Source organism: Perca flavescens, chromosome 19, assembly GCF_004354835.1.
Source record: "Perca flavescens isolate YP-PL-M2 chromosome 19, PFLA_1.0, whole genome shotgun sequence".
Classification (NCBI taxonomy): Eukaryota; Metazoa; Chordata; class Actinopteri; order Perciformes; family Percidae; genus Perca; species Perca flavescens.
Window position 1 is genome coordinate 2,576,252 of NC_041349.1, and position 13,507 is coordinate 2,589,758.

Genomic DNA, 13,507 nt, shown 5'->3' on the forward strand with positions numbered 1-13,507 from the left:
GGACCTTTAACGTTACATAATGCACCATTTTACATTACTGTTAAAAAAGTGGCATTTATTTGTTAAATAAATATCAGCCTCATGTAATAATTTATAACAAAAACCAGAGACATTTATTAGATATATTATTACATACTGTCCTACAATCCTGCCACAATCGCTCCCAAAACATCCCAGTTAGATATAAAATGGTGTAATGTTAAACATATTCTTTGTAAATCTTTGCAATTATTCCCCAACAGACAATACTACATTTTAGTAGTTATTTCAGTTTTAATGCAGGAGATACTTGACACTCTGAAGTCCTATGGATTGGTCACCTCATCAGCCCTTGCATTTCCTCCTTTCAAACAGAACATTTTAATATAGTAAAACATGGTAAACTATAATTCACTCCCACCTCCCATCAGTTCTTCTAACCCTTGTATCATTATCTCTGCATGTTTCCCCCTTGGGTCTACCAAAGGAGCCCTCAGCAGACGTCAAGCTGGCCACCGTAGCAGGAAAGAAGGCCGAGGAGGAGGAGCAGCCTGCAGATCCTCCAGCAGTAGCAGCAGAGGAGGAAGAGGAGGAGTATGAGGTGGAGAAGATTTTGGACCACAGAGTGGTGAAGGGAAAAGTAGAGTTTCTGCTGAAATGGAAGGGGTTCTCAGAGTAAGTATGAGTCTATAATATTAATTCTTGGTGTTCTTGGTCCTGAGATACAAATTGCAAATAATCTACACCAGGGGTTTTCAGACTGGGTGAATATGAGCCTCCCCTTAGAGTAGGTAAGCCCCTTCCCCTAAATCCCGTCCGCCTGCCCTATCCCACACGCCTCTGCAGTAAATGCCATCTTTTGTGTGTTCTAGGCAATGACTTTCAATAACCACTGATAAAATGTAAAAAAAAATTAATATTGTATTTGAAGACATTTTATTTCCACAACTTTTTAAAAAGTGCATTCATAAACGATTCTTTGCAACAGCAAATCATTTCCAACGTCATGCTGGCCTAATTGAGGCTACTTTTAAAATGAATGAACAGTAGTCCTATCAACAGGTCAACAAAACATGCTTAACGTCTGTAATCAGCGCCAAAGCTACCGCCGCCAACACCCGCCGGCTGAAATCAGCGCGGTGTGTCTGGGCCTTAAAGGGGTGATAGAATGCAAAACCGATTTTACCCTGTCATAGTTGAATAACGACAGTTCGGTGGGTAAATAGGACATACATAGAAGCTCAAAGTCCCACTGACACCCCTTTACTATGAAAATCTCATATTTTGAAACTGCCGCTGAAAACGGGCGAATCCCAACAAAGCTGGAAGTTGACGTCAACCTCCCAAAAACCGGAACCTTTGTCAGCCCCAACATTTACATAGGCTACACAACTGACCTGAGATCAGGTAGTACATTTACATAGGCTACACAACTGACCTGAGATCAGGTAGTACATTTACATAGGCTACACAACTGACCTGAGATCAGGTAGTACATTTACATAGGCTACACAACTGACCTGAGATCAGGTAGTACATTTACATAGGCTACACAACTGACCTGAGATCAGGTAGAACATTTACATAGGCTACACAACTGACCTGAGATCAGGTAGTACATTTACATAGGCTACACAACTGACCTGAGATCAGGTAGTACATTTACATAGGCTACACAACTGACCTGAGATCAGGTAGTACATTTACATAGGCTACACAACTGACCTGAGATCAGGTAGTACATTTACATAGGCTACACAACTGACCTGAGATCAGGTAGAACATTTACATAGGCTACACAACTGACCTGAGATCAGGTAGTCTTCCGAATCTAGGTCACGCAGATCTCTGCTATTCCATTACAAAATTCACTTCTGAAACTTTTTTATGCGAGAAATCAACTATGTAAGGCTCAAATATGGGCCGTTTTACGAACATGGATGGCTAATTGCAAATTTTGTCCAACTGTGTGTCGGAGTTCAGCGCCGGTGCTGCCTGTGTTGCTGCCTCGCCGCCCGACCTGCCTTCCTTCACACACCCCGGCCTGCTATGAGGTACTTGGAGCTCCGTTATGGCTTGCAGGCCACAGCACTCCATACCCGCGCAAAGTCACCGGTTTTTGGCTAATGGACTACTAAACGCTGGTGCTCTGACAGAGCAGACAGAGAGGTGGGGGCCCATGATTCAATAAAAATTAGTGGTACAGACTATAGAATACACAATTACCACAAATGATGATGACTATTTGCACGCGAGAGGCGCACCAGTACATACATGACATTACATACAATCATACACATACATCCCAGTAGTCCATGAAAAAAACAGTTTTATATTAAATGTAGGTTAATAAGAAATATTTTTTTAGTTGTCTTTTAAAGTTGGAGTTAAAGGGCAACACCTTAAGGCATTCATCAATCCCGTTCCAAATCTGCGGCCCCCTACAGACAACACTCATACTGGCGCGCACATGTCGGCGACATTTTCCTGATATAAGTGGTTTAATTCTCGTTTGGTAGGTATGCTGGGGGCTGGAGATAGGAACAAGACTACTCAATCTAGAGTTCAGCTTGTTGACAATTTGGAACATAAGGCAGGTATTATGGTATTCATTTAGCTCAGTCAGTCTTAGTAACTCAAAACGGTGGAATAGAGGTTGGGTGGGGGAATTTATCTCTGACCAAGACAGTATGACTTTCTTTTGCAAATATATACGTTTTTTAAGATGGCTGGTGAAAGTGTTACACCATATCACATTGCAATAGTTAAGGTGTGGTTCAAAGAGAGTTTTATACAATGTGAGAAGGGCAGACAGAGGAAGAAAATGTCTGATCTTATAAAACAAAGCCCATTTATTTTAATCAGTGATCAATGTTTTTAAATTTTTTACATGATTTAAATAAAATATAATTATTTATTATTGAAAACTGCTAATCTACAGCGTAAATGTCGGCATTGTATCATGCTCTCAAAGTTGAAGGTTTGGTGTTTTGACACTATGTTGCAGACCCGCAAATAACCTTACAAAATGGCAATAGAAAAAAGGAATAATACGAATTAGCAATTAGAGTGAGAATGTATTGCCTAAAAACAAAGCCTGAGGAGATTTTCTTCTGTCTGCACTCACCTTTCCAGTGAGGATAACACATGGGAGCCGCAACACAACCTGGACGGCCCCGACCATATCGCAGAGTACATGCAGAAACACAAGGAGAAGGAGGAGAAGAAGAAGGAGGGCAAGAGGAAAGTTGTCAGTGAGGCCTCGGGAGACTCAGAGGAGCGAGGGAGCAAGAGGAAGAAGGAGGAGGTGAGTGAAGGAAAGAGATTACTCCAGACTGAAGAGTCCCAGAAATCTAATCTCAATATTAATGAATGCACACAGAGGGTTTCACAAATGTCTTTCAGGATTTATATATAAATGACTCTCCACATTGCAATATGCTGATGCACATAGATACATGTAAAATAGTTGAGGTGCAATGGATCACCAAACTCACGGTTCGGTTTGGATCACGGTTTTGAGTCACAGATCAGATACATTTTTCGTATCAGTACAAAAAAGGGAGGAATTTAAATGATTTATTAAAAATGTAATAATAACATAATAATAACTTATTTCACCAGTAACTTGCTGTTAAACAACAAAAACACAACAGTATGTAGAGTTAAACTGGACGGGTCCAATGACCTCTGAATAGTTCTACATGTTGTTAAACTGGACGGGTCCAATAACCTCTGAATAGTTCTACTTGTTGTTAAACTGGACGGGTCCAATAATCTCTGAATAGTTCTACTTGTTGTTAAACTGGACGGGTCCAATAACCTCTGAATAGTTCTACTTGTTGTTAAACTGGACGGGTCCAATAATCTCTGAATAGTTCTACTTGTTGTTAAACTGGACGGGTCCAATAATCTCTGAATAGTTCTACTTGTTGTTAAACTGGACGGGTCCAATAATCTCTGAATAGTTCTGCTTGTTGTTAAATGTGAGCGGCAGCCAACGGGGAGGGGGGGGTTGCGTTATGTCAGCAAGATCATTTAAAAGACAACCGTGACTACATTGTGCATCTATCCTATTTCTGATACCATGGCGGAAGAAATTAAGCCATGGCGGGCCGCCACTATAAAATCAACATAGAGGAAACACTGCTCTGAAGTCTTGCATTTTCTCCATTCAAACAGAACATTTTAATATAGTAAAACATGGTAAACTATAATTCACTCCCACCTCCCATTAGTTCTTCTAACCCTTGTATCATTATCTCTGCATGTTTCCCCCTTGGGTCTACCAAAGGAGCCCTCAGAAGAGGTCAAGCTGGCAACTGTAGCAGGAAAGAAGGGCAAGAAGGCCGAAGAGGAGGAGCAGCCTGCAGCTGTAGCAGTGAAGGAGGATGAGGAGGTGGAGGAGGAGTATGAGGTGGAGAAGGTTTTGGACCGCAGAGTGGTGAAGGGAAGAGTAAAGTTTCTGCTGAAATGGAAGGGGTTCTCAGAGTAAGTACGAGTATATAATATAAATACTTGGTGTTCTTGATCCATATATATAGATATACAGTACAGGCCAAAAGTTTGGACACATCTTCTCATTCAATGCGTTTCCTTTTTATTTTCATGACTATTTACATTGTAGATTCTCACTGAAGGCATCAAAACTATGAATGAACACATATGGAATTATGTACTTAATAAAAAAGTGTGAAATAACTGAAAACATGTCTTATATTTTAGATTCCTCAAAGTAGCCCCACTTTGCTTTTTTGTCTTAATAAGTGAAAACATTCCACTAATTAACCCTGACAAGGCACACCTGTGAAGGTAAAACCCTTTCAGGTGACTACCTCATGAAGCTCATTGAGAGAACACCAAGGGTTTGCAGAGTTATCAAAAAAAGCAAAGGGTGGCTACTTTGAAGAATCTAAAATATAAGACATGTTTTCAGTTATTTCACACTTTTTTGTTAAGTACATAATTCCATATGTGTTCATTCATAGTTTTGATGCCTTCAGTGAGAATCTACAATGTAAATAGTCATGAAAATAAAGGAACACATTGAATGAGACGGTGTGTCCAAACTTTTGGCCTGTACTGTATACAGTGGTGCTCATAAGTTTAGGAACCCATGCGTTTACCAAAAAGAGGACAAATTGATATTGATCTTAATGCCTTAATCAAAAAGATTAGGAGAAATCCAACCTTTAAGGACACCAATTTTCTTTGTGAATGAATAATGTATCGTAAATAAATAAATGTTCTTCCTTAAAATACAGGGGGCATAAGTATACACACCCCTATGTTAAATTCCCATAGAGGCAGGCATGGTTTTATTTCTGTTAGTCTAATAGCTGGTTTGATTTGCATTGAGAGATGATCTTATGGAAAGTACCCCATGCAAATGTCTATGTATGGTGAAGGATATGTGATGATGTGGGGGGGCTATTTTATTTCCAAAGGCCAAGGGAACTTTATCAGGATGCATAGTATCCTGGATCCATGAAATAACTGGCCTTTAACAATAGAAATCTGCCTTCCTCTATGGGAATTTAACATAGGGGTGTACTTACTTATGCCCCCTGTACTTTAAAGAAGAACATTTATTTATTTACAATACATTATTCATTCACAAAGAAAATTGGATTTCTTCTAATTTGTTTAATTAAGGCATTAAGATAAATTTTCCAAAAGATTTTGTTATTCCTCTGTTTAGTCAACTTTAGCAGGTTCATAAACTTATGACAAATTAGCAATTAGAGTGAGAATGTATTGCCTAAAAACAAAGCCTGAGGAGATTTTCTTCTGTCTGCACTCACCTTTCCAGTGAGGATAACACATGGGAGCCGCAAGACAACCTGGACTGCCCCGACCATATCGCAGAGTACATGCAGAAACACAAGGAGAAGGAGGAGAAGAAGAAGGAGGGCAAGAGGAAAGTTGTCAATAAGGCCTCGGGAGACTCAGAGGAGCGAGGGAGCAAGGGGAAGAAGGAGGAGGTGAGTGAAGGAAAGAGGTTACTCCAGACTGAAGAGTCCCAGAAATCTAATCTCAATATTAATGAATGCACACAGAGGGTTTCACAAATGTCTTTTAGGATTTATATATAAATGACTCTCCACATTGCAATATGCTGATGCACATAGATACATGTAAAATAGTTGAGGTGCAATGGATCACCAAACTCAAGGTTCGGTTTGGATCAGGGTTTTGAGTCACAGATCGGATACATTTTTCGGATCAGCACAAAAAAGGGAGGAATTTAAATGATTTATTAAAAATGTAATAATAACATAACAATAATAACTTGTTTCACCAGTAAATTGCTGTTAAACGACAATAACAGATGAGTAAAGGGTATTTTCCAGTAACTTTGAATGCACCACGAGGTTTACCCATTTCAAGTTAACGCAACTCTTAGGATATTTTGTGCAGCCCTAGCTACAACTGTTAATGTGTGTAAATGATTAGTAAATGAATGGTATGATTATGATGGTTTCAGAGCAGTGGTCAGTAAATGTATATTTTTAGGCAGCTTACGCATTCAGGCGGTCCGCGATCGTCTGCCACGCTTTCTCTCGCTGTTTCATTACAGCAACCGTGTTTCTTCTTTACAAATAATGTGTTTCACTTCATCAAACTTCCAAAAGAAGCTGCTGCTCACTCTGTAAAGTATGCACAACGCATATTCTCCATTTTAGCATCAGGAAATCTGTGATTGACCTTGCGGTCTATTGAGGAAAGCTGTGAATGCTCATCTATCCAAATTACTTCAGCCTGACTCGACCTAGTCTCTCCTCCTCAGCCTGACCTAGTCACTTCTCCTCAGCCTGACTCGACCTAGTCTCTCCTCCTCAGCCTGACTCGACCTAGTCTCTCCTCCTCAGCCTGACCTAGTCTCTCCTCCTCAGCCTGACCTAGTCACTTCTCCTCAGCCTTGACCTAGTCTCTCCTCCTCAGCCTGACCTAGTCTCTCCTCCTCAGCCTGACCTAGTCTCTCCTCCTCAGCCTGACTCGACCTAGTCGCTCCTCCTCAGCCTGGCTCGACCTAGTCTCTTCTCCTCAGCCTGACCTAGTCTCTCCTCCTCATCCTGACTCGACCTAGTCTCTCCTCCTCAGCCTGACCTAGTCTCTCCTCCTCATCCTGACTCGACCTAGTCGCTCCTCCTCAGCCTGACCTAGTCTCTCCTCCTCATCTTGACTCGACCTAGTCTCTCCTCCTCAGCCTGACCTAGTCGCTCCTCCTCAGCCTGACCTAGTCTCTCCTCCTCATCCTGACTCGACCTAGTCTCTCCTCCTCAGCCTGACCTAGTTGCTCCTCCTCAGCCTGACCTAGTCTCTCCTCCTCAGCCTGGCTCGACCTAGTCGCTCCTCCTCAGCCTGACCTAGTCACTCCTCCTCAGCCTGACCTAGTCTCTCCTCCTCAGCCTGACCTAGTCTCTCCTCCTCAGTCTGACCTAGTCACTCCTCCTCAGCCTGACCTAGTCTCTCCTCCTCAGCCTGACCTAGTCTCTCCTCCTCAGCCTGACCTAGTCTCTCCTCCTCAGCCTGACCTAGTCTCTCCTCCTCAGTCTGACCTAGTCTCTCCTCCTCATCCTGACCTAGTCTCTCCTCCTCAGCCTGACCTAGTCTCTCCTCCTCAGTCTGACCTAGTCACTCCTCCTCAGCCTGACCTAGTCTCTCCTCCTCAGCCTTGCTCGACCTAGTCGCTCCTCCTCAGCCTGACTTGGCCGTTGTGAAACACACAACGCCAGGATACTCTGATGGGACTAGGTCAAGCCTCGCTTTATCGGTTTTCCTGGATTTATAAATTCTACTTTTGTGCAATACCACGTTAACAACACGTTGATTTCATGTTATTCTGAGCCATTTGGTAACTTGTCAACAAACAATTTCTGTAAGCCTGGGGGGTTACCTAACACTATTTAACATTTTTAAAATGAAAATCTTTTGCTATGTTTACACCTGACGCCCACACTACTGAATTTAGAAGCAGTGCTTCCCATACATTGGTTCTATGTGGTTGCACCGCCCAGGTAGATAAAATCCAAATTTAATTTTCTTTCCAAATTACAGTGAATTTTTTACAGTGCACACAGACCAGCTGCCTCCAGCCCCTCCCCCTCGCAAAGTTGCGTGCCGCGTGCATGACAGCGTCAACGTTGCACTTGCTCAGAGATGCTATCGTTACGTTAGTAGTAGCATGCTGCTGGTGGTCTTGCAATGGGATTAACTGTACTAATTTAACTGTAGAAACAACGGGGCCACGCTGCTGTGAAAGCTCCCCGAACGTCATTTATCAAAGTCTGGCTGTTACCCCTCTCCGTGGCAGTCTCCTCCGCTCCATATATTTATAACGGAGCTAACTAACTGGAGCTAACCACTAATCAGAGCTAATGGTTGCTAACAAAGCCTTCAGTTCTCTGTGCCTGTATCCATTAACTGTATTTATGGACTCGAGCACAAATAACTCTTAATTTTATTGAATTGTCTGATAACGTTTTAACTCAGAGTTGTTTGAATGAGAGAAATCTGCTCAGAAGAGAACTTAATGAGTACAACAGGACATTTATAGGACCGGGAGGGTTTAAGATGGCGCCGTTTTGTGTGTGTCTCGCCGCTTACCTCTGCTGGGATTATTGTTGATTTGTCTGTTTCTACTGTTTGTCACTCAAAATGTGTCACCGCTTCTGGTGTAGGACCGCCTGACTCTTTTAAGTATATGTAAATCTGCGGAGAAAGTGCCGTTCTCCGGCTCTGACGGTCAGTCAGGTACGCCGCCGCCGCCCTTCCTGGCGTCCATACCGGCCTATCTATGCCGTCACCCCCGTCTGCCGCTCCGCAACAATCGCCGCAGGAGACGCGGCAAGAGAGGAGGAGTACGTGTCAGGCTCAGAGCGTACCTGGCATCATCCTCCACCTGCGATCCGGGAAATTCTGCGGAGTTTATCGGCTGCAATCTGCGGCTGTGGCTCTGGCCAACTGTCCCGGACTCCAAGGGCCCGTCTGCCCGCTGCTGGAACAGGAAGCGCTCCAAGCGAGGCTGCATGCGTGGGAATCTCCGCCCGCTCAGTCGTGCTTCCCAACAGACTGAAAGGCGCCCGATTCGCATCAACACTAGATCACTCACAAATAAGACTTTTATATTGAATGACTTTTTTACTACAAATACGCTGGACTTTCTGTTGTTGACGGAAACCTGGCTGAAACCAGTTGATGACAGCGCCTTCTCGGAGCTCCTCCCCCCCAGCTGTTCTTTCATCAACTCACCCAGAGTGTCAGGTCGAGGTGGTGGGCTGGCCACGCTCTTCAAAGAGGAGTACAGATGCAGATTATTACCTGCATTCTGTTATAATAGCTTCGAGCTTCAGCTGTTTATGGCTGATCTGGATTCTCCTGTGTTGTGTGCAGTTGTTTATCGCCCACCAAAACTCAACAAGGATTTTATACGTGAGTTTTCTGAGTTTTTAGCTGATGTTGTTCCTAAATATGACAAGCTTCTGGTTTTTGGGGATTTCAATATCCTGATTACTGAGTCTGCACTGTTGAGAGTACATAATGATATTGCCTTGTCAGTAGATGCCGGGAATCCTACTGTTTTAGTGCTTTTAGACCTCGCAGCAGCTTTTGACACAGTGGACCATGCAGTCCTCCTCTCTCGCCTTGAACATTGTGTAGGCATCAGAGGCTCGGCACTTAAATGGTTTAGCTCCTATTTGGCAAATAGGAGCTTTTCTGTCATGATTGGGGACCTTTCCTTGTCAGCTGCTCCTCTCTCTTGTGGGGTACCCCAGGGCTCAATTCTTGGCCCCATTTTGTTTTCTTTATACATGATGCCTTTAGGGGCTATTATAGGAAAGCATAACCTGTCATTTCATTGTTACGCAGATGATTTGCAAATCTATTTGCCTATGAAAGCTAATGACAGTGTTGCACTACATTCCCTGCTTAGTTGTATCGCTGATATTAAGTTGTGGCTTTCAGAAAACTTTCTTAAATTGAATGAAGATAAAACGGAGTGTATTATTTTCAGTGCTTCAGCCACGCAAGATGGTCCAGCTTTGAATCTGGGAGCTCTGGCATCCTACATTAGGTCATCTGTCAAAAACTTGGGGGTTACTTTTGATTGTAGCATGAAATTTGACAAACAGATCAGTAATGTTGTTAGAATGAGCTTTTTCCAGCTTCGTCTCCTGGCTAAAGTTAAGCCTTTCCTGAACAGGCATGATCTAGAAAAGGCGATCCATGCTCTTATCAGTTCAAGATTGGATTACTGTAATGCTCTTTATATTGGTCTGAATCAAACCTCCATCTCACGTCTTCAACTTGTACAAAATGCTGCTGCTCGCTTTTTAACAAATACACCTAGACGTGCACCTATTACTCCCGTTCTCCACACTCTACATTGGCTCCCTGTGCGTTTTAGAACATATTTTAAGATTTTGTTGTTTGCTTTTAAGGCCTTAAATGGTCTGGCCCCGGAGTATTTGTCTGAAATTTTAACTTTGCGGGAGCACAACCGGTCATTGCGTTCTTCAAATCAGCGAGTTTTAGAAGTGCCTAGGTCAAGGTATAAACGTTGGGGTGATCAGGCTTTTGCAGTTGCTGCCCCGAGACTCTGGAACAAATTACCCCCTGATATTCGCACTATCACAGATGTAGACTTTTTAGGTCCAAACTCAAAACGTATCTGTTCTGTCTGGCCTTTAATACATAGCAGTGGTGTGACAATTTCATTCTTTTGTTTCTGTGTAACCTTTTCTGATTTTACTGTTTTCTTTGTTCATTCTTTCTATTGTATGACATGTGTTTCTGATGTTAAGCACTTTAGATACCTGCTGGTTTTGTAAAGTGCTATATAAATAAATGTTGATTGATTGATTGATTTATAGTACAGAACAGTAGGCTATGTTTAGGAACCCCAAAACACGGATAAAACACTTCACAAGATGAACAAAGATCTAACCAACAAAATTAACAAGAATTAACTTTAGATAGCCCTAGTCTAATGTGATATAACAAGATATAGAAGGAAACAGTGTTGATATTAATAATAACTAGTCTTATATTATTCAACATGAGTTAGAAGGAAACAGAGTTGAAATTGATCATAACATGTAATGTTCTGTATGGAGTATAGTATTATGGGTATTTTATCTTATGGGTAGGCCTATTTTATCTGCTGAAAGAAAAAAAACTGATTTAATTGTCAAAGCACATCATGGCTACACTTTTTTGGTCATTTGTTTAAAATTTAACGAGCAATTTGTTGTATTTTAGCAAAATACTGAAAGCAGCAGAACTGAGTAGGCTATAGTTATAAAGTATAAAGTAATATAATTATCGCAATATTCAACAACGTTGGGGCATATCGCATATTTTCCTCATATCGTGCAGCCCTAATAACTACCCTGAAATTGTGTCAGATACAGCATAGTGTCACAATATTTTCATCTGTATCTGTCATATTTTAGTCTAATTTGTTTAATATGTAAATACTATTTTCTTTCTAAATTATCTGATGTTATGTAGTCATTGTTTTCACCTTCTTTTGACTAGTTTATTACTGAACCCATTATTACTAAACCTAGTCATCACATCCTGCGCCACACACCACCTCAAGTAAATTCTCAACCTGTGGGAAACACTGAGAAGAGCCCAATGGCTTCCATAGTAACATGTCTGCAACCAGAAGAACTATACCTTTATTTTGACATCAAATTAATGTATGTTTTTCAAAAGGTTTGAATGGGTTTTAAAGGATGAAAAATACCCTGAATGTATGAAAAGTTTATTTTAAAGTTACCATGGAATTTCTAACTGAAAGTAAAACTGAAGAGAGTGTGCAAATGTTTTAGTTTTTAAATTGCCAATCATTTGAATGGGGAAACTTGCCTGAAATATTTTGAATATATCGGAACTTATTAAAGTTATGAAGAGTACATTTTCTTCCATAATAACATGTCTGCAACGTCACATATTCTTTTTCATTTTGTCATAAATGTATTGTATGAAGAGTTAAAATTGTGAGTGAGAGAGCAAGTCCAGGGTTTAAAGAAGGTTGTTCACTAACTCTCTCTCTCTCTCTGTTTGTCTGTTGCTATAGAAACGGAGAGGAGGAGAGGTACCCAAATGTCACCACTGTCAACACTGTGACAAATCCTTCACAACATCAAAATATTTAAAGATTCATCAGAGAGTTCACACTGGACGGAATCTACACAGCTGTGATCAATGTGGGGCAGCTTTCACACAACAGAGTACCCTAAAAACACATAAACGCATTCACACTGGAGAGAAGCCATACAGCTGTGATCAATGTGGGGCAGCTTTCAAACAACAGGGTACCCTAAAAACACATCAACGCATTCACACTGGAGAGAAGCCATACAGCTGTGATCAATGTGGGAAAACTTTTACTAGGAGTGGTAGCCTAGAAAGCCACCGACGTGTTCACACTGGAGAGAAGCCGTACTGCTGTGATCAATGTGGGAAAACCTTTTCTCACATTAGTAACCTTAAAATACACCAGCTCATTCACACTGCCTCATAGTGAACATGTTTCCGAGCCAAGCTGTTTCCTCCTGCCTCCTCCTCATGCCCTGATAGCTGTGTTGTTATATTCTGATCTTCTCTCCACATTGAAGGCTGACCAGCAGTAACTTGATCTTCTCAACAGCATGGATGTTATCCTGGCTACGACTACATATTACGCTCCCTCCCTTTGAAGGGATTAATTTCACTCAAAATTAGCTTTTATTCCTGTAATACAATATCTTGAGTTCAGGGTTCAACTGCTAACACTATTTAACTAATGCTGCAACAAAGGAGTATTAGTTCTTCATTAAAAAAATCTGATCACTAATGTAATGTCAAATTGCTGAACTGTTTAGTCTATCGTCCCTTAAGACGAAGAAAAGACGCTAATCTTCGTAACTGAAAAGCTTTAATCAGAACATGTCTGCTGCTGCTGCTTAAAAAATGACTTGAACAGTTAATGTGTTTAAACTGTCTGTGCCGCCGCCATCTTGAGACAGACAGCTGATCTTGAAGATTCAGAAAAAGATTTTTGTACTGCTTTTGGATGTTCATGTAAAAGAAATGCTAAACAAAGCAACATAGAATAACATGTCACTGATGAAAAAGATGTTTTACAATATTTAACTATTACGAAAGCGTTGAATTTAATATTACAAAAGGTAACATTAATCCTTCTTTTAAGTTAACAATAAGTTAAGTGACTATCCTGATACAGAATTAAGCTAATGCTAGCTTGTGTCAGGTAAAGTATTTGTTATTTCAGTAATTAGTAATACCTCAGTAAGATGTTGAAAATTATGTTTGTTATGTGTGTTACTGAACAGTTTCTTTAATTGTGGATAGACCAGCTGGTTGTATTTGGGGGAATGTTTGTGAGCTTTTGGCTAATTCTGGCATTTTTAACCCATGTGTAATCATTTGTTTTATTAATTTTTCCTCTTCTTAAATAAACTGAATAGAATTGAACTTTTACATTAAGTTTCTTACTTTTTTACAGGAGTAT

General features: G+C 41.1%; 2 protein-coding genes across 2 annotated transcripts in view; both read left to right on the plus strand.

The window, feature by feature from the left end:
• LOC114574093 (zinc finger protein 239-like) overlaps positions 1-13,507 on the plus strand; it is a 51,710-nt gene that overhangs the window by 29,226 nt on the left and 8,977 nt on the right. The gene's annotated exons all lie outside the window — the stretch shown is intronic.
• On the plus strand, positions 2,005-12,619 carry LOC114574075 (zinc finger protein 271-like). Its single transcript, XM_028606383.1, has 5 exons — positions 2,005-2,033; positions 3,115-3,286; positions 4,274-4,470; positions 5,792-5,963; positions 12,071-12,619. The coding sequence occupies exons 1-5, from the start codon at positions 2,029-2,031 to the stop codon at positions 12,515-12,517; spliced, it is 993 nt and encodes a 330-aa protein (XP_028462184.1). The 5' UTR covers positions 2,005-2,028; the 3' UTR covers positions 12,518-12,619.